Source organism: Stegodyphus dumicola, chromosome 5, assembly GCF_044657685.1.
Source record: "Stegodyphus dumicola isolate Sdum_Otavi_A_Nest chromosome 5, ASM4465768v1".
Lineage (NCBI taxonomy): Eukaryota > Metazoa > Arthropoda > Arachnida > Araneae > Eresidae > Stegodyphus > Stegodyphus dumicola.
Window position 1 is genome coordinate 139452515 of NC_140772.1, and position 23294 is coordinate 139475808.

General features: G+C 32.1%; 1 protein-coding gene across 1 annotated transcript in view; it reads right to left on the reverse strand.

The window, feature by feature from the left end:
* LOC118183877 (UTP--glucose-1-phosphate uridylyltransferase-like) overlaps positions 1 to 23294 on the reverse strand; it is a 106333-nt gene that overhangs the window by 18195 nt on the left and 64844 nt on the right. Inside the window, exons 9-12 of the mRNA XM_035353486.2 lie at positions 22066 to 22134; positions 21723 to 21754; positions 13093 to 13189; positions 4090 to 4168 (exon numbers count right to left, since the gene is read on the reverse strand). Coding sequence (XP_035209377.1) covers positions 4090 to 4168; positions 13093 to 13189; positions 21723 to 21754; positions 22066 to 22134 — 277 coding nt within the window. The remainder of the gene's footprint in view (positions 1 to 4089; positions 4169 to 13092; positions 13190 to 21722; positions 21755 to 22065; positions 22135 to 23294) is intronic.

The window sequence follows — 23294 nt, forward strand, 5'->3', positions numbered from 1 at the left end:
AAAGGGAAATCCTGAGCAGAAATATAAGAAGCCATCCAGCAACTTAAGAATGGTTGGCAATGGATGATCCTTTCATTACGGAAAAACTTGATATGCTCATCATCTCTATGAAGAACAAAATCGGCCAGTCCTGTTAGAGTATTCCCAGAATTTATCAAGAACCTAGGAGATATAACCAAGGACAGTTTTTTGAAACTCATTAACCTAACCTGGCAGAAATGGATTCTATACCAATGGAAATAATCTCAATCAGTAGCTATAGGCCACCCATATCTTTCACCAACACATGCTCCAAAATATCAGAACAAAATAGCTGAGATTAGGCTATGAAACTTCTGAGATACAAAAGGAGCAATAATGACATAATACAAATGACAAGCAGAGGGGTTCCCTCCAACATATCAGTCAACCAAATCATCAATCAAGTTCAATAGGCGGTCAAGGATGGATTTCATTGGCAACATTCCACTTTGGCTGTCCTGGTTGATTGATTTGAATTGGCTTATGATAAAGTCTGGAGAAATCTCCTCCTGTGTAACCTGAGAACAAGAAACATGTTAAAATGGATAAAAAATTTCTTAGGCCTTATTTTGACAAAATTTGTAAATGCAACATCACAATATAAGCATCTAAGACAAGGCCAGGGAGGAGTCCTTAGCTGTCTCCTTTTCAGCATCATTCTAGATGACATGAGGATAATGACTGAGAAGACCCTCAGTGTCACAAACTTTTTTTATGTAGATAATGTTATTCTGTGGGCTAAAACACACTGTAGAATGGAAATATAACAATATAGGTTGTCGAGGAAAGAAATGGGAGAGCTTTTTTTCCTAAAGTCCCATTTCAAAGACTCCTCAGACTGCTGCAGTGAACTTGCCAACAAACTGAGCTTGCAGCCCACAGTCATGTCCAGCCTACACTGGGAAGCTTCTCGCCGAATGGCAGAAGTGCCAAAGGCTGGCAGTGGCTACTATAAAGTAAAGAAAAGACAAATCCCTACTTTTCAGTGCATATTTTGTTGTCTTTTAGCATTAATTTTGAATTTATGTAGTTAATTTATTTTAACTTATGTAACACAGATAAAGAATGTATTTGCTTACAACTTTTCAGATTTAACATTAAAACTTGCATTTTGTAGTTGATTCATTTCTATGCAATGAGGAGATATATTTCAAATGGTGAGTGAATAGGGATAGATACTTGAAAAAAAGCATTTGTAAAAGCTTTTTTAGCATTAGAAATGAAAAACAAGGTAAAGAAAAAGGAGTTGAACAGAGAAATTTTCTTTTTTAATAAATCCCAAAATGTCAATTCTAATATGTCAAGTGCATGCACGGAACATCTTATTGTTGGGATTTTTTGCAAACTGTTTTTGTTTATTTTTTGTTTTGTTTAAGGGCACAAAAATTATTTTGAAGGTAGTTTCTTTGCTGGGTATACAATTTTTTATGCAAAACGTTTGGATGTGTTTTCAAAAAATTAGTAAAAAATATCCCCATTTTAACTTTTCACAACATATTCCATTGCCTAACATCATTTTCTTTATATATCATAATATTTAAAAAATATACTTCTATATTAAATGAATTTTTATTGAATAATTATGATATAAATGTTCATAAAGACATGACCTATAAATTACAAAATTCATTACTCTGTGCAAGCTTTGGACCAAAGGCATGTAGATTATCAGAATTTGTACTATACCATAAGCCACATTTTGAAGGTTAAAAATGTGTTGAAATTTGAAGGTTAAATGTGTCTCATTATATTTACAAATAAACTCTACAGGAATTTATAATATGCCATGCTTAATGAATTAACAAAAGATCTTTAAATGGAAATTTGTACAAAGACCTTTCTTTATTTCATTTTTTTTAAACTACAATATACTGCTACATTATAAGCAGTTACCACACTATAAGCAAAACATGTGACACAATTTTGCAAAGCGAATTTATTTAAACCAGTCTTTTCTTCATACATATAATATCCCCATTTCTCTTTTAACCCTTTGCGACACACATATTTAAAATATATTTTAATCTTTAAAAAAATGCCTTAGAATAAGTCAAATGGACTTACTTAAGTACCTTTAAGGCTTGAAAAAAATTCTGCGCTTTTATTTTTTACGGGGGAAGGTGGGATACCGTTTGTCCCACCATGCAACTAGCACATGTCTTATAGCATATTGGTGCATAGCAGGGAAAAAAATCATATGTGGAATGAATAAACAAAATAAAGCGTGCATTCTAAAATATAATAAACACACTAAAATGCATTTTGTACTTATTGCATATATGCATGACTTATAAAATTTTGCACATGCACATTTTGCATATATATATTTAATATTTTTAAATTTTAGGAACAAAAGAAAATATTTTCTTGAATATTATTTTAAGATTAAAATTTGATACTTGTACATATGATACTAAATAAAATATTAAAATTGGCACTTGATTCAAAAACATTTATATATGATTAAAATTGAAAAAAAGTCATTTTTCATGAAACTTTGAAAAACATGTTGTTTTATTCTTTTGTAAGCGTGGAGGCACTTCACATGTTTCACACATCCAAAATGTTCGTCGTTCTTCTTTCGATGTGCTGTAATATGCACATCTTCTCCTGCTCGTTCTCTTTGGCATGTGAATTACATTTTTTAGACTCTTTTCTGGTTGTATGAACGGGTTTTTAGTTTTTATTTGAACTGGGGATTTCAATTTTCTTTTCAGCTCTTTCTTGCCTGCAAGTGCAATTAGACCTTCTATAAATAAGAGCAGAAAATCTTTCATTGTTTTTACATCATGATCGGGTTCGCGAACAAACTTTACTATACTCGCATCTAAAAAGTTTAAAAAAAAAAAAAAATCATATGCCACCATTTCTTGCTTTTGCGGTCTATTTCATATAGTACTTTCAGTTGATCAATCAGTCGACATATCCCATATTCTTATTGTATGAAATAATGCTGTTTGGGCAAAGTACTTTTTTTGTCTTTCCATCTCGTTCTTTTCTATTAATTTCTTTCATTTCAGTTGCCTTTTCCAAGCAAGACAGGATAGAAATGGATCTTTTATCCTTCCATTTTATGCAATAAATTGAATCATCGCTAACTGAAAAAAATTCTGCGCTTTTATTTTTTACGGGGGAAGGTGGGATACCGTTTGTCCCACCATGCAACTAGCACATGTCTTATAGCACATTGGTGCATAGCAGGGAAAAAAGTCTATATATTCTCTTGACATACATTTGTCTTTTAAATTTTTGGGTAGATACTTCTGATTCATATTTACAGTGCCACATGCATAGATGGCAGCCACATGCATAGATGGGTCTGTGTCTTTAAAAAGCGAAACAAATTCCCTTTCTTCTTCAGCATTAAATTCAACCTCAGTTATTCTCTTCTGGATTTCAATTTCATCTGAATCAGAACTTACATCTGAAGCATATGAGTCGCAATCAGATTGCAGTTCAGCAAAAAGATCCAAAGCTTCCTGAGTTGTTAATTTTTTTCTAGACATTTTAGCACATCAGAGCATACAACGGATGTAAAAACGCGTGCAATCACGAAAAAAGTAGATGGAAAAAAGAAAAGAAAAAATAATCGTGAGTGCTGCCATCTATTGAGCGAAAATTCAAGTGTGTGGTGGGACAAATTTTAACCCACTTATTTCAACTGCAAAATTAATATTATAAAATATTGAATTCAATTAAGATTTTTGAAAATAAAATACCTTTGAATATTAAAAAGAATCATACATATCATAAATTGTATACCAAAATTTTTAAAATATTGAAAAATGCGAGATACATGGATATCACTCTTGTGATCCTATTTTGAAAATTTTTTTGCTTATAAACTTAAGCCCTGGTATAGTAGTAACATCTACTGAGGAAAATAATAACTAAAATAGATTATTTTTAAAAGATTAGAAAATATCTAGCGGAAACTGCTAACTGAGAAAATAAATATTAATTAAGTGGGACATATATTGACCCACCATGCCGCAAAGGGTTAAAAGTTCTAATGTATTTACTATGTACAACATTCTGTTTTTTATACAACATATTTTTAAAACTCACCAGTTGCTCGACTAAAATCTTTCATGGCAGCTCCAGCAGCTGTTTCTAATTGTATAACATTTATACCACTATCAAGATGCTAAAAATAAAAATAAAAAAAATAAATTATCCTGCCAGTTTACTGAATGGGAGAGAGAAGTAAAGTAAATACTTGCACTATTTAATTTAAGGCAATAAAGACTAAAAACTGTTGGTAATTAGTTCTATGGGAAAGTTAAAATTCATATTCTGCTTCATAACACAACTTAAATTACACATTCTGCTTTTTATGAAGTCAAGTTCTCCCTATCTATTCACCATTTCTCTTGCAATGCCAAAAATTTTAAAAAGAAAACACTCTCACAGAATTGGTTAAATGCCAATATTTCTCCAAACTTTTCCAACATCTCAAATTGATAACAAAAGGCCCGTACTATACGTGGAAACAGGAAATTCCTCCACAATCAAAATCAACAATATACTTTGTAGATATCAAGAAATTTGTAACAAAGGAACTTACTTTTTTCTCAAAAATCACTTGCTGACAAAGTACATGGAAAATCTATTGTTTTTAGTGTGATTAAGTAATCTAGACTTTTAAATATTTTATTCTGAGTCAAGGAGCTTCTAACACTAGTATGATTTTCATCTTTTCACTTGGTGAAAAATTTGATTTCCTGATCAGCACAAGCAAAAAGGAAATGTGTTTATCTGTGAATGTTAAGAAAAAAATTAGACAAAAGTGGATGTTTGAGTCTTGTTGAAAACTGAAATCATAAAAATGTACTAGATTCCAAAGAATTGATCAGGTACTATAGCCAAAGCTAGACAAAAGATTTGTATCTGCCCTGAAATATTTCCAGAAAGTATCCATTTTCCTCTTGTAATATAAAAATGAATGTGATTCCCTTCCAAAGTTCCTTCTTTACGCATATAATCTTTATCAGCTGTATTCAAGCAAACAAAATTTCCAGAGGTGAAGGAAGAGAAGCAAAAGTATCTCCATCAAATGGGAATCTCTTGAATGAGAAAGCTAATTTTTTTTCCTCCTAGGAGATAGACTTGAACGATTTAAAAGGATCAAATAGCTTGTTGCAGAAACTTATGCTGTAACAAGGCAACAGAAAGTTTGCAATGAAAATGCAGAAATAAAATTTGTCACTGAGAGATAAAAGAAAAGCTAAAACAGCTGCTTTGGAAATTCTTAGAGGAACATGTGTTTGATGCAGATGAAAGTAGTTTGTTTTCAGAATACACATAAAACATTTGTTTTTAATAATAATATGTGCAGCAGTATTTTCTCTCTGCTAAACAGAGCCAAACAAAGTATTACAATATTATATTGAGCAAACACAACAGGTTCAGAAAAGCTTCCATTTTACTACTTTGATCCAAAAGTACTGAGACTGATTTTATAGAATACAAAATTTTAATTTTGAGTCAATATGTAGTGTAAGCACCTGAAAGTCTGGATGCTTTGCCGTCATTGCCTAGAAATGAATGATGTAGTGTATATGTGACAATATACTAGTTTTTTTCTTTTTGATACAAGTTGGTTTAATATAACTGATAACACTGATGTTTGTTTTACTTTTGAATGGATACCAACTGAGCGGTTAGATCGAGAATAAATGAAAGATTAATTTCAAAAGAAGTTATTTCTTAGTTACAGTCCAGAACTGTGGTCCGACCAGCCAAATAATCTCGGTAATACCTGAACTAATTTTTTTTATTTTTGTTTTTTAAGAAACTAGCTAATGTTAGGAAAATGGTGTCATCAGGTATCACTGTTCTTATTCAAAGAAGAGGTAATCTGAATGCTCAAATAACACAATTGCCCTAATAATGAACCAAAGGACGATACTAAAGAACTCGAATGTAAGCTCGACAACTTTAAAATCATTTCAAATAAACCTGAAGAACTTATTGTTATTGTGTAGATGAAAGTCACAATAACTTTAGAAAAAATTTGCAAGCAGTTTTTTGTATGTGATTATTTTAAATAAATCATTCCTAGTACATTTTGATTATAGTAATATATGTTATTAGAAAAACACAATTTCAAGATGAATTTTATGGTGTTTTAAAGGATGACAATTATGAAGAGCATAAAACTATCTTCTCAGAAATAGAGATTGACCTAAAAAAATTTAGGTAAGTTTAAGATGCTTTTTTAAAGAAACTGGGCACTAAGCCTCATAGCAATTATAGTATTTCTAATAGTGTGCCATCAAATAAAGTTCAGTTAAACTCGCTAGAGATTCCCTTGCCTAAATTCAATGGAAATTAACATTGTTGTTAAACAAGAATGGTTTCTTTTTAAAGTTAAATTTAAATCAATAATTGATGACAAATAAATATTTCAGTGAGTGACAAAAACTACATTACTTGCAGTTGGCTCTTATCAGTAAGGCGAACAAGATTCAAACTACAGACAATACTTATGAATCTCTGTGGAAAACGGTTATAGCCAGATTTGAAAATAAACAGTTAATAATCAATGACCACATTACCAAACTATTATCAATACCTAAAATACATCAAGAATCCCCACAGTAATTGAAAATTAATTGAATTGAAATTAAATTAATTGAAAATTAACTGAAAGAGTGCACAAGCATCTGCACGCACTAAAATAAATGGAATTAGAACCTAACCAGTTAACCGAAATAATGTTAATCAATTTAATGCTAGAAAATTTAGATAAAGAGTCAAGATGTCAGTATGAAATGTCTTTAAAGTCTACAGATCTGCCTGTCTGCAGATCTTTCATAGATTATTTCAAAATTAGTGTCAGAACCTGGAGAAGACCTACACTTGAATAAGACCTATATCTAAATGAAAACCTACACTCACCTACACTTGATTATATGTATTTATGTGACAGAAAAAGGGGACATCTTTTGCAATTCATCAGCAGGACTAGATATCACAAACATGGATAATTTTTAGAGAATTTTTAGATCCACCTCCTCCTCCAAAGGCATCTCTTCCCTGAGGCAGATAGCCCTACTGTGCTTTGGCATAATCCAATAAATACAAATCCACTGCTGAAATGTTATGTAGCTACCCCTTGACATGTTTCCTCTTAGGAATTCAAACAATTAACCAATCAAATATCCAAACGATTAACTGCAGCTTGTACATCAAAATGTTGATACACTTTAAGAAGACAGAAAACTGAAACATAACAAGACCTTATTTTTACTAAATGAGTATCATATTAACAAACATGAAAGAAATTAATTTTACAATTTCATAATTATTTAAACAATTTTGATATAGGTAAACCTCATGCAATAACTTCCCTTTTCTAATTTTTCTAGATTATAGTTTTCATGAAAAACTGCTAACAAAACTTTATAAAAGAAAGTATCTGACCCGATATCATGACCTGATTACCTAATATATGACCCTTTAGTTAAGTACCTAAATTTAAAATTATGTTATACAGTTATACATATCAAATTATGTTATACATATTAAAATTATTCTATACACAGCATTAACGTTTCTACTCATTTTCTGTTTTTGAATACTTAAGTTTCCTTCTTGTTTTTTAACAAAAATTATTAATTAATCCTCACCTAGTTAATCATCTTCCCTTTTCCACTTTTTCAAATTATATTATTCTTGAAAAACTGTCAATACAAATTTTTAAAGAGGTTAATTAAATAATAACTTTTAATAATAGAGTACAGAAATTTAAAACTTAATTAATTGCTATATGTTGTTTTAATTTTCTACTCATTTTCAGGTTTTTAATGCTTAAGTTTGCTTTTTGCTTCTTTAGCAAAAAAAAATTATTAATTAATCCAAAATTATGAAATGCAGAGGTTGAAATATTCCCAATTCCTTCTTTACTAAATTTGGATAATGCTTTCTTTTTTAATTTGGAACCAAAATTTCATGACAAGAGCACTATTAGCAGATTATTATCATAGTGCAAAATCTGTGAGTTATTTTGCTGCTATTCAGATCATTTTCTACAAATTACATCATGCAAATATTGTAAAATACTCAAAAAATAGTCTTTGCTAAGAGTTTGGCCCATAGTTAGAAATGCATGATGTACATTGTTATGACATTAGCAGAAAACAATCAGTATTACCTTGATTTTTGATTGACTTTGATGTAACCATTTCAGACTTGCTTCAATGTTTGACCACCGTTCACTTGAGTAATAAGTGACCCAACCAAACATATTATGCAAACAATAAAACATGGATGCTTTATATGAAGTAAATGAGAGCTGAAATAAAATTTTTCAGAAACAAAGCATAAAACTTTTCCTTGCAGTGGATACTGTATTGTTCATGTAGAAGACATCCAAAGAGTTTCTGCATCAAATGCTGTTTCAGTTTTGTGCCAATGGATAAGAGAACCATAACAATATGACACAAATGTATTTGATGCAATGCATCCACTAGTTAATTTATGGAATAAGCAACAACAGCAATCAATTTCAGCACACAAAGTTTATTAAAAATTAAATAAACTTACAAAAAATAAGCAAGAATGAGTCTGATATTAGTAAAAAAGCTTGTAGCAAGAATGTTGAGAGAAAAACCAAAAAGTTCCTGATGACCAGATTTCTCAGAGCTTTCTGAATGCATAGATGAGAATATATGCAATGGAAGAACTATCCAGTGATGAAATTATTGATCAAGTGTTGAATATGAGTGCCACAGACAGTCTAACAAAGAAAAAGCATGTGCAGCGGACACTCTGAGATTTTAAATAATGCACAGAATGACTATTAGGAACATGTCACATTTTTTTTAAGCAAATAAACATTCTGAGATTTTTGCAACCATTAACTCTACACATTCAAATATTAATCAAAGAGTAAATATGAAGCACTCATAATCAGTAATTTTATCTATCTTTAACAAATAAAGGCAAGTGCAAATTGCATTTCTGATGTTTTTTAATTCCCATTTATGAAGTCTCGATTTTACAAATCATTTAGCAGCCTGTATAAGTTTGGAAAAGTGAGAAGCTATTGAATTAAGAACATTGTACTGAATGCTAGATTATAGAAGTAAACCCATGATTTAAAAACATGATGTCTAATATAGTCTCACAACAGACTTTTCAAAAATTCCTAAATAGTGCCACAATTTCCTTAAAATTACTCATCTTCTTTTACACAGTAAAATATTTCATGCTATAATAAATTTGTTAACATATTCAGAAGTCAAACAACAAAAATCAGCGTTAATTTACAAAATTTTCACAGGACTAGTTTCGATGGTTTTACCGAACCATCATCTTCAGCTGCAAAACCGCAAATGAACAAGATAGGAAATAATGTTTAGATAAGATAAGAAAGCCTGGACAAGAATAAGCAAGTGGCGCCATCTGTTGGCGAAACCAGAACTAAAACATAATTTCTCTAAAAGCCGAAGGCAAATTTGGATTGGAATTAGGATCGTTAACTAGAACAGAAAGATTTTTATGAATGTGAAATGCCTCTAGAAAATCCAGTTCTCCAATGGAAGATGTTTTTTGAATAATTTTGGCAGCAGAAAAATTGAAAGTGTGATTTTCGGACCAACAATGTTGAGCAACAGAAGACTTCTCTGTTTCCTTTTTTCTAACATATGCCTCATGTTCTTTGACGCAAAATTTTAAGGCTCTCTTAGTTTGGCCAATGTAAATTAAACCGCACTGGCAAGGAATCCTATAAATACCCCAGGAATTCATATCTGGAATGGGGTCCTTGAGTATAGAAGTTGGAATTTTATTGATGGGAGAGTAAACAACCCGAAAGTTAAATTTCTGCAAAATATGTGCAACTTTATAGCTAATTGATGGAAAGAAGGGAATGACAACAGAATTTTTATAATCTCCTAAAATAAGAGTGTGGCTTTTAGTGTGTTGAGATGAGAATTTTTTAACTGCTTGATTAATAATGTTGGGTGAAAAGCCCCTGTCAATAGCTATTGCTTTTAAATAATTTAGTTCTTCATCAAGGGCTAGTTTGGAGGAGCAAACTTGAAGAGCACGGAAAACATAGGAATAAAATGAAGTTTGTTGTTTGACTTTTTGTTGTTTGACTTCTGAATTAGTATTTATTCGGCGTGTTATTGTGTCTTGTTAACATATGTTAGGTTACAAACTTTTCTAATACCAGCTAATGCTAAAAATTTAGAAGAGATGATGACCTTTTCTTCATTTAGCCAACTAAATGGAGAATAGGTCACATTTTTAAATTTTAAAGAAAAAAGCACTACTGCAAATATAAAGATATAAATATGATATCTTTAGTATATTAATTAAAGAACTTATACCTATATTGCTCATAACAGAAGCTGTACTTGTGCTGTTCAAGTATTCCTTACTTTTCATCAATAAAAAGTGAAGAACACAAGTATAGTGTGAAACCCATGTAGTTAAATATCTTTTAAAAAATCATCTCTCAAAAGGTTATGAAATGTAGACTTTTTATATGTTAGGAACTCTCAAGTAAAATCATAAAATCATATCATACTATTATGTGCATTGTGCAGAAGCCTTTTTCATGCATTAGTTGTGAAAATTAAGTTTAATCACCTAAATTCTCTATATTTAAAAATATTCAAATATTCTTGAATTTACAGCATGCTTCACTGCTTCACCAGACTAACAAATCATCCATCGCAGAGCAGCAATTTTAATTCTATCAAACATCTAAGCAAAATCTTTACATTATTATTCCAATTACATTAAAAATCCAATAAAATTCAGATATTTGATCATAATTCTTGCTTTATTTGGATCTTAAACTTAACTTTACAGTTACACAAACACACAGGCATCTGTACAATTGCAAATCTGAACAACAAGTTTAAATAATGCTTTGTTGCTTTAAGTTTGTTTTACCATTAATTTACAGTTTTGATTGATGTAGCAGAATTGATAACCATGTAACTATCACTTTTAATTAGTTCTTTCATTCTTAGATGGTGCAATTAAAATTCTATTTTTAAATTCAAATGGGTAATAGAATGGTGGGGAAAAGAAATGATTAAAACAACAATCAATTTTAGTGTTGCCATCTAAAAAATTAAATAACTAATTCAAAGCAGTAGATTGCAAATTACATGAATACTGCAGAGTTGAACTTAAATAAATAAAAAAAAAAATAAAAAAAAAAAAAAGAGCAGTGGTCTTCAAATTGTATTCTATGGAACTCTAGAATTCCTGCATCTTCTCTAGAAAATCAAATCAAAATTTTAAAAAACATTTTCAATACCATGTTGAAATACAAAATTAAAAACTAAAATAATTATCCAATTAGCCCAAAAGTAGTCTTGAAATGTTTTGTGTTGTTTACTGTAAATGCATTCTTCTTCACTTTTCATTTGAGTCTTCTGCCATTTGGCAAAGTAAAATCAGTCAAACTTAATCCGTATGTTAATGATTAACACACTACGCTATTCAAAAACAAAAATATAAGTTCTTGAGAATATGATTTTGTAACATTTTAATCTCATTGATTTAAATAAAAATGCATTTAAATCATGATTATATCTAATTAAATATTTTTATAGAATTATGTTATATACATCTTCATTTTTCAAATCAAATATACAGAAGATATATAATTTTCCATATTAGTCTCAATATATATTCATCTAGTATCCTAATCTATCAAATATTTCACTATTCCACCAGTGCCATCTTTATTGATAATCTCTACAGATAAGCTAAAAAGCTCTTCTGAGTGACCTTAACATCTGAACCCTTTCAAATTTTTTATCATTATTATTTTTATTTTTGACATTATTGTTACCTAAAACAATTCAAAGTAGATAAGTTTAAAAGAGTAAAATTACAATGAATTAATGATTTTTAATTTTCCATATAAATTTACACATTGTAATACAGTCAAAAGTCGTTAATCCGGACTCGTCGGGACTTCGGCGATTCCGGATTATCGATTTTTCCAGATTATAGATCATCAGTTTAAATCTCGTAAGATGGCATGCAGAAATTCTAAAATTAAAAATATGAAACCGTAATTTATGAAATAAAGAACAATTATGATCTAAAGGGTATCAAAATTTACAAAAAAAAAAGCTTAATATTTATTTCAATGTAAGTTGTTTAAGTTGCTTCGTTTTATGTGATAATACTTTCTCTTTAATTCTATAAACAGACATAATTTCTTGTTCAGCTACAAAGTTCTGCTGTTCAAGTCCCGTAATTGCTGTGCCGAGAATACCGACTAACTTGTCAATCGAAATTTTTTCGTTTTCACTAACCTCTCTGTCACCTTCTTCATGTCTTTATTCATTTTTGGCAGCAATTCCACTTTTTGTTTGATGGACATCGAAACATACTTTCATTTTGTAGATCCTTTGGGAGCTCCAGCATCGGAAATTCTATTTGACATAATCGAAAGTTCAAGTTTACTTTTATAAAATTGCTCTTACAGTTTGCAAAAAATAATAAGCCGTATCCAATTCGAAGATTAAGGAACAACGCAATCATCAACATTAACTGAAATAGATAATTAGATAATTTTAGCTTATACCGTCCGTTATACATTAAACGCGAAAACGTATTCTGCACTTGCGCACACGCATATGCGCAGTCATAAAGGTCTTATGCGCATGTGTCAACGTGGCGCATGCGCAGAAAGTTTTTAGCTTTGAGGTCCGTATTATGGGTGTCCGAATTAACGACTTTTGACTGTAAAAATGTATACATCCTCAGAAAAGTAAATATTAAAAAGTATTAATATATTTTCAACGTTTTTTTTTTTTTTTTTTTTTTTTTTTTTTTTTTTTTTGATAATAGGAGTTCCACAAAGGTGGGGATGGGAATTATAATTTTTATAGATTCACCAAACTGATAAGATAGTTTTTGAAATCTGTACTATAACAACTCCCATGTTAAAAAAATCAAGTCTATATTTTTCATACAGCTCTAGTGTTTTCATTTCTGCAGATACAAATTAAGAGCTAAGTTTAAGGATATTAAATATGAAATTTTAGATTATATTTAATGGAAATGCCTTAAATAATACAATACCTTCAGATTAACAATTATTTCCATATCAAGGCCTCCTTCTTTTACTAGTCGAGCAATGCCTTCTAGTTTAATCCACAAATTATTTGTATTGAAAATTCTATTAAAATACAAGTATAAAAATAAATGTAACAGCAATCTATAGACATGATAACTTATATTTAATTTAAAAAAAAACTATGTTGGCAACCATCATTGATTCCCCTAGTGCATGAGCAGGCACAATAGAATGAGTAGGCAGTCAGTGATGGGAAGACGTTATTTTTATTTTACACTAGTGCTGTAAAAGTAACAATAATTTGTGTACCTATTTGTATTCATTACAAAAACAACCAGTACTCATGAGTATCATATTGTTACTTTCGGTACAATCAAGTACTAGTATGAAGCATCACATTGCATTATGTGTGACTTCATTTGCACTCTGTACATATGTTGTGTACGTATTAAACAAATTATGCACATTACTGTACTTTGAATTATTCTTGTCTTGTTATTTATATTCAGATATATATATATATGTTGGGTAGGGTGCAAAATAAATAAACTTTTTTAATTTGACATTCCCAAAACATGGATATTTTCATCATTTAAACCACTTCTGTAATTAGAAGTGTATGATTAAAATCAATTGCAAAAATTAAAGCCATGGAACTGTAAATTTCGAAAAAAGGTAATAGGTAACACTTTTTAAAGCCAAATCAATAGACTGAAAAATATATGTACTGAAATAGAAGAATGCCCAATAAAGTCTGATACCACCTGTTTAACTGCCGAACAGCTGTAGCTATATTCAGAAATTGGTGCCTAGGTATAGTAAAGTAGCTGTGCGCTACTTGATAAGAAAACTTACAGCACCACCTGGTGAAAAACGGCAGAGTATCTTGAAAACAATACAAGATAGGAAGAAAAAGTTAATTACAAAGTTGTAGAACATCGTTGATTGAGTATGAATAGATACCTTGTGGATACGAATACTAAACACAGAACATTGAAGACACACATTTGTTTCTTCGCTGTTTCCAAAATTGTCATATCACGAAACTTAACCAAAGGAGAAAAGATCTTCTTCCAGATGAAAAACACGCCCATATCATAGCACAGTGATGTCATTTGTAATACACATTCGAGAAGGCTGTAATCAAACCTAACAGGATGCATCCTTGGCCTGATTGTCTGAACAGTCCTTTGCATTGTAAACGCAGTGGCCAGTTGGGAAAGGAACGTGAAATAAGCTTCCATTTGAGCATCCGTACTTGTATAACGACAACTTTTGAAACGAAGGAGAATATTTCAGAGCAGTACCGCTCAAAGATCCAAGGCGAAATATGGTCAGCTACGAAATGTAAACAAATAAAAGCGAGCACGGTTTTCTGCTCACTTATTAAATATTGAAGATTTTAAAATTGCATTTGATGACCTTTCTTTTGAATGATAAGCACATTCAGAAATGTTTTATGATATGGTATCAAAGATTTTCTGCAATCCAGTTTGTTTCATGTTCTGCAAACTTGAATTAAAGTAATAATAGTTTCAGCAAATTATTATAAAAGTATCATAACATTTTATTTATACTGCTGCATGCATACAGGTTCATAATAGAGTGAATGCATACAGAATTGATAACAGCTTGATAAAATTTATTTTACCAAAAGAAAAACTTCACAGTTCTGGAACTTTCTGCAGAAATAGTCACACAACTCTTCACAATATCACAGAGTATAATCAGTAGTTACACTTTATACTACTAAGAATATTAAACACAATGCACAACTACAGAGCGAAACTAATGCAGAGATATCTCAGTACTTCAAACTCACACTGAACTAACAACTGAGAGCAGATGCTCTCACTGGTCTTATATAGTTTTCACTTGGTCTCTGAGATATTTCTAGTACTTTCTGCTTCTCAAAATTACTGAAAGGCATATGAGGCCTAAGTATGGTTAGTTACGTGGAGCATCAATTATAATTACTCAATTGCAATACCCATTAACATCATACAGGGATTGAACCCGGCGAATTTAACAAAGCAGTGGTTTGAAGGCTACATTTAAGTTCTTTCCAAAGAGAAATATGCATACTCCGTTATCCAAAAATGATGTGAGAGTCATGGTTTTGTGATATCTAAAGCGGCGATAGGTAATATCATCAACAAGAAAGGGAAAAAACATCAAATTGGAGCCTCAAGTGGGACAAAAATTCCAAACAAGTATCCAAGGAAAAAACGGACATCTTCGACTATTGCAAAAGTACGTTTTTTAATGTTAAAAGAAAATCCCCCTAGTCAAAGGACAGTCGCAAAATCATTAAAATGCTCAGTGTCCACTGTAAACAAAATAATAAACATTGATTTAAATCTTAAGAAAGCGAAAAAACACAATGTGCATCGTCTTCTTCCAAAGCATATCGCTCAACACAGGACACGCTGCAAAATTCTATATGAGAAACACTTATCCAAAGAAAAATGGAAAACAATTGTTACGATAGATGAAGCATGGGTGTATTTAAATGATTGTAACAAAAAAAGAGCCATTTATTATCATAAAAGGGGAGAAAAAAATTTAAGTACATGGTTCAAAGAATCGAAAGAAAGTTCTTCTAAGGGATTCATGATTGTTGCTGGTTTTTCTTATAATGGCAAGTTAAAAATAAAGAGAGTGCAAAAAAAAATGTCAAGATTAACTCCAAATACTATCAGGAACATATTTTATCGCCAATTTTTTTGAATGAAATACCATCACTTTACCCACAGTGCCATCAATCTGTGAGACTCCATCAGGACAAAGCCAGCAGTCACACATAAAAATCCACTGTGAATTTCCTAAAAGAAATGGAACAAAAAAACTGGTATCAAGGCCATACCCTTCACTGATATCCCTATTAAATCTCCCGATGTGTCACCTATGGATTTTTGCGCTTTTGGACTTTTAAAAACTGCATTATCCACACGTTGTCCCATAACCCTAACAGGACTCTGGAAAGCTGTTCGGGAGGAATGGGATAGAATACCTCTTCTGCCACTTCAAAAGGCATTATTATCCTGGAAATTGCGGTGTCGAAAACTAGTTCAGAATAAGGGATGTCAAATAGAACATTTAAAACACAAGAATTTTATGCAATTTAGTTTTGTGAATACAATATACATCATCTAAAAAATGTGTGAATAGCCTCTGTACAACCATTTTACAAATAATTTTACTAAAATTATCTAACTATATACAAAATTCATAACAATAATTACGACTCATAAGCCATTATGTTATTATTATCATTACTAATACTACTACTATATATGCATCATTCATCCGATTCATATATTTTCAGGAAAATATCCTATTGTAACTCAAGAGGCACTTGGTACACACATTTACCCTAAAAATATTCAATATTATTAAAGCATCTCTTAATAGCTATTCATCATCTGTAGTTATACTGTGATAAATGAGAGAAACAACTGCAATATTTTAGTATTTTAGTAGCAAGCATACTAGACTGAATAGGCAGTTAGGCTTTGGAGTGAGTAGGCAGTTAGCCATCTTATTAATTCCTATTATAGTAGAATTTTATTAATCCATAGATTTTGGGACTAACAGTTGTGAAGATTAGAGAATTTTGAGGATTCCAGAGGCATAGCTATAGGGGAGCTAAGGGGTCATTTGTCCTTGGGCGCAGCATCCAGTGGGCACCAAACTGATGTTACGAATTTTTAGAATAAAAAAATGATTTCCACTCTTGGGAAACAGGAAGAGTGTGAGATCTTCAGTTTCTTTTTTTTTTTTTGGGGGGGGGTAATATTAATAAATGAATACCAAGCAGCATGGTAACCTTTTACGTTTATGTCATGCTTGGTAGATATTTACAGATTTCAGCCAACTGGACTGCAAAGTGTTGAGTGTAATGATGAGGAGAAATTCCTTTCTATATGCAAAAAATACATTTTGTAAATGATATTCATAGGTCAAAAGATAAATTTAGTACTGCTTAATTAAGAACAATTGATTTGTTGTCCAGATAAGTCTGAAGTTTACGTGGGAATTTATTCAGGATTCAGATAAGCCATAAGCACATGTGGGAAATGAATGCAAGTATAATAAATAGCTAAATATAATTCAGGCTTAACTTATGTATAACATAAGCACCACAACATTTAGCAGACCTACATGTCTCTAATCACCAGTCTCATGATACATTTCCAAGAGTGTATAGTGGACGATAGCTATGCTTTATGATGACAGCTGTAAGAGAGAGAGAGTGAGAGGTTATGGTGCAAAACCAAAGATGATTATACCGCGCCAAACACAAGATGGGATGATTACAATTGATGAAATTAAAATACAATAAATAAAACAAGTGCACAAATGTACCAAATCCAGTGGATGAAGTCATATAAAAACAAGGTAAAAACACACATTAAAATTCAAGACACAATCTTCAAAATAAATTACATTAGGTAATAAAAGCCAGTCTCTTTTAAATAATAAAATAAATTACAATTGACCTCTCTTCCGATCAAAGGAGAGATAAGTCACAGCTATTAAAATATTTCTGACGAAGACTATTAAAACATGGACACTCAATTAAAATATGAAAAACAAATAGGCTCATTTTCAGCTTTCAGAAGATAGTTATGTGTCACTCTAGTGTGACCAATTCTGAGGCAAGTCAAAAGAACTTCCTCTTTACGATTTCCAGTAAAGTCCCAATGCTCAATTCTAGGCTTGACATTTTTTAACTTGTTGTGAAGCTGAACGTCCCAAATTTGCTGCCATTTTTTTCGGATCTTCCCCTTGATCACACAGTGTATGTCTCTATAAGGGATGAGGCGACTGGACAGTTCAACAGCAGACTTTGCTGCGATGTCTGCAAGCTCGTTTTCCTTTATTCCCGCATGACCAGGAACCAAGCAGTACAAGATTTCATATCCTTGAATCGTTAAGTTTATATGAATTTTGAGAACATCCACTACCACAGGATTCTGGGTGTTTTGAAAAGCTTCCAACAATTTAAGAGCACTATATGAGTCTTTATAAATCTTTTAAGTGTCTTTTAAAAGCTATGAGGTTTCGCAGAGTAGGATACCTACGAAAAATTCCCCACGCTTTTTTCTGTTTTTTTAGCGCTTCACGACAGTCACGATTCCACCATGGTTTCGAAAATTTTAGTATTTTTCCTGATGTTCTAGGGATGGAGAAGCATAGCTGACTGAGTTATAGCAGTTGTAACTGCTTCCACTGCATCATCAATAAGCACATCTTCTACCATTTTCTGTGCAAGCTCTGCAGTGGAAGAGAAGAGTTCCCAGCCTGTCCTATCTAGTGTAAACCGAGGAAGTCTCGACATGGGGTTTGCTTCTCTTCGTGCAAGAGATAAAAGAATGAGATAATAATCGCTGTTGTACAGATCACTTCCAACACTAAAATTGCAAAATGGCAATAGAGATGGTGAACAGATAGCTAGGTCAAGAGCGTGGAATGTCCTTGTAGGTTCATGGAAGTATGTTTCCTGCCCATTATTCAGGAGACAAAGGCAATGATCTTCAATTATCTGCTCAATTTGTCTTCCTCGTGAATTGGTGTCTTTGCTTCCCCACAATGGACTATGGCCATTAAAATCAACCATTATGATAAAAGGCTCAGGCAGCTGCACCACAAGGTCATTTAAATCTTACTGATCATTGTGCTCATTAGGAGGCAAATAAAGAGAACCGACTGAAACTAGAATATGAAAATTTACTTGTACAGCGACAACTTGGAGGGATGTCGTCAAACAAAAGGAACTTGAGGGATAATCCAGTGAGGTGAGGAGACATACACCTCCACTGGCACGCTCACCTGCAAGGTTATGCTTCCTGATGAGAGAAAACCTCCGAAGTTTTGCATGTTGATCTGGTTTCAGATTTGTCTCTTACATTGCCAAACACACAGGTTGATAAGCATTGATCACAGCTTTGATGTCAAGGAAATTTCGGTGGAAACCACGACAGTTCCATGAGACGAGGGTGGCCATTATGTTTGATGTTTGATCTTTCTGTGTTGCTTTTTAGTTTTGCGCGGAAGCAGATGTTCGGGGACTTCCATACCCTCTTCCACTTCCATACTATCTAAATCTGCAGATTCAGAAATCATTTCATCTACAGAACTATCGCTGCAACTTCTATTTTTGTTAATTGATTTTGAAGGGACAATTTTTGGTTTGCTTTGAATAACTATTTCTTTATTTTGTACAACGTGTGTTGGATTTTCCTTTTTCTTGCTTGCAGGTTGCTGGGTTTTATTTTGTGCAGTCTCTGTACTTATTGAGGTTTGAGTGGTAATGGTATGTGTTAATTTGTTTGATTGGAGCTGTGTGCTTTGAACTAGTTTTCTGGCTTCAGCATACGAGATGTTCCTAGTGACTTTTAACATCTGTACTTCCTTTTCTGTTTTCCATTTTGGGCATGATCGGGAAAATGCTGGATGGTCACCTTTGCAATTTATACACAGTGCCGCAGCAGTGCAATTTTCGCTATCGTGGCCAACCAACGAACATCGAGCGCACGTCAGGTTCCCATGACAGGACATCTTGGAATGGCCGAAACGCTGGCACTGGAATCATCGCATAGGATTTTAGAATATACGGTCTTATGGGGCAGTTAAGATATCCAGCCTTGATATTTTTCGGCAGATCAGGTGACTTGAAGGTCAGGATGACGTGTTTCGTGTCAATCAACTGACCTTCCTTAAGCATCTTGATCCGCTTTGCAGCACAAACCTTTTGATCAGCTAACTCGGAAACGAACTCTCCTTCAAAAACAGACAGAAGGTCGACTTCCGAGATTACGAAATGAGAATAATTCAATGTCTTATGCCCTGTTACAGTGACAGTTGCTTTACCAAGTTTGGTTATTTGAAGTAAGGAAGCAGACTGGGTGGCTGAAGCTGTATCAATAAGCAAGTCTCCACAGTGGAGACGCTTAATATTTCTGGGCTCACCAATACAAGAATGGATATATTTATTTATAACAAAAGGAGACATCTTTTGAAGCTCGCCAGAAGGACTGGTTTAAAACATGTGGACTGGTTTAAACTGGAGACAACAAGGAAACAGGGACTATTGTTAGGATTATTAGCATTTGCATCTATACATACTTTTTTAGCAGATTTTTCAGGACTAGCGCTTAGAGCGACGGGACTGACTTCGAAGTCTTTAATTAAGTATATTTTAGAATTAGCCATATTTAAGAAGAATAGGTTCGGGTCCGACGGCCCCGCCCACCACAGAGCCCAACAAGGGAACACAGATTCCTGTGTTAGGGCTAGCCGGACCTATACGCAAACTGAAGCCCCACAGCTGGCTTTCCCGAAAGCAGGTACTCCCGAGAGCTTATCCCCCAAGCTACTGACACAAGGGCTAGTGACCAGCCGATTGACACCCGTGAGGACGACTAAGGTGCCTCCTGTTTATCTGAAGAAGAGGCCAAAGCAGTATGTTAGGGACAATACCTCGCCCCTCAACTACCAGGACCCTCCTTTCCAGCGACACGGGTCTCCACGCACGGCAAACACGTGGACAGTTTTCTTGCCACTCAAAAACTAGAGACAAGGGCTGTTCCAGTCTCTTGTGACGAGCCCCAAACTCTGAAGAGAGAAACCACAAGGGGGAAGGGAAGGGAAAAAGTTCCAGCCAAGAAGAAAGGAGACGGAAAAGAGAATAGATCACTGGGGCTCCAGGATCGTGACACCTGTCTCACCAAGAAGATGATTCCCTCCCTGAAGGGCTAGGGTACCTCGGGATTGCCACACTCATACTCACAAAAGTGAGCCCTGAGGGGTGATGACAGCTGTGAATTAGAATGTTTTTCAATATTGCAAACAAAAAGCAAAATTTTCCAATTAATGGAATTTGTGGAAAAGTAATAAATAAAGATGATATAACAGAAGTTTTCCTCTGCGATGACAATGTCCCAATTACCAGCCAACAAAGGATGACAAAATCTGTAGTACGGTTCTAAGTCCAGAAAATATCAATACTGATAATAAAGGAAGTAACAGAGGCTGCTGAGAATGAAAAACTTTTGAATGACAATTTATTGAGAATTCTCAAAATGGCAGTTCCTAGACTTGAATGATGGAACTTTGTACAAGAATTTATGTCTATCCATAAAATTAAATTGAATGAAATAACAAAACAAAAAATGAAATAACTCTAACAGCTTGCATTGAAAAAATTATGTTTAATAAAGTAAGCAAATGAATATTCAGCCTTGTTGTTGTTAATTTTGGTTCCCTTAAGGTCATAAATGCTTCATTATTTCATAAAAAAACTACTGATATTTTTAATTTTATAATTTCTAAATGTCCTTCTTAGATGATTTAAATGGATAATTTAAAACAAGCAAATTCCAAAATCTGTTCAATGCAAGATTCTGAAATCCCGATCTCTGACTTTCTACCATAATTAAGTATTAAAATTACTTTTAGGAAAATAAATTAAATAACAAATTATTATTTAAATCATAATAATTTGTTAATTTACAAAAAATACTTTATGATGCTACTACATATTAAATTTTGGTGTTTAACTTTTAAATTAGTTATCAGGTCTAATTAAAAAATAACAAATGAATTTCACAAAAAATATTAATTAACTTACTTAAATTTCTTTACACTCTTGAATTCATCAACCTGCAGTAATAAAAAAAATATTTATCACCAAAAACAGTTTTTGAATTTTGGAAGTAAAATGTAAAGAACTCAAAAAGTATAATGCATATAAAACTCAATTTTTTAATCATTACAAGACATAAAGCAATAAGAATTCTTGATCCAGTTTTCATATTATAATATGTAGTCAAGTAAATATAACAAATGATTTTTTAAATTTTTATGTCAAAATTATTGAATACTTAAACTATTCTGCAGCTTATGAAGTTTAACTAATATAGAAAATTATGAAATAAAAAAAACCATCTGAAATGTTTTTGAAATGGACTCACATGATCTTTGGGCACTTGGGCTATTTCCAATAATCGTAACTTGCCTTCATATTGAATAAGAGTGCCACCCTAGAAAAAGGTTTTAATAAATAAACAGAAGATTAGATATGAAATACCATTTAGATATGCTAATAACGACTATAAAAGACCTTAACAATAATTAACAAAGAAATAAAATACATCAATGACCTTCAGACAAAAACTCATTTGTCCAAATGTAATTTTAAGGGCAGAAGAAATTATTTCATTGACTTGCAGGTTTAGATATATTATAAATGATGATTTATTCCTGCTTTTGAAGTGTAATTCTGAAATATTTTATAAGGAAATATTATTAAGAGCTTTTTAAAATAAAGTTTAATATTTAAAATAATTGTAGAAACTTTATTATAACTTAATAACATGTTTTGTACCCTTAGAAGGGTTATTATTAACCTGGCACCACCTAAAGAATTTGCTAAAGAAAATTCTAAAGAAAGATTTATTAAATTTAGTTTAGAATAATGGCAGAAAAGTTAGTTTAAACTGACATCACCTTGGAAAAAATGACATTTTACAACAAAATAATTATATGAATAAATTTATAAGGTGTGCTCAACATGTCTTCTACTGCAGTTATATACAAAAAAATAAAACTTTTCATTATCTTTCATAACATACAACATTTCAAATAGAATGACAGTAAATGCCTAACAACCATAAAATCTGGCTTAGCAAACCTTTTATCTTTGAAACATACCACCTGCCACAAATTATCTGCTTTAAATCTAGAAAATATGGAGGCAACATCTTGACATCCATATTCTGCCCCCTCATCAGGTAATCATACAATTCTTACCAAAAATGTTATGAAACAAGAAAATAAATGAAGTTTCTAAAAATAGAGGACATATGCAGTAATAGTTCATCATGTCCGATTATACTGTCTGTATAATCTCTCGCATAATATAGGAATAGCATCTAACCTGTAACATATTAGTATCATCAGTATAATGCTTTCCTAAAAATGGGCTGAAAATGAAACTCAATATTCATTAAACCGTTCTTTTATTAAGAATGCAATGATTTTTTAGCATGAATATTACAGACTAGTATGCCTGTCTTCTACAGTTCTTTCTGTTACTGTCCTCAAAGTGAAATCTACCTCCATAATCCATAAAATACTGTGAATTCACAATATGTCATCATCCATTTTTGAGAAAAAAATTATTAGGTTTGAAAATGAAGTT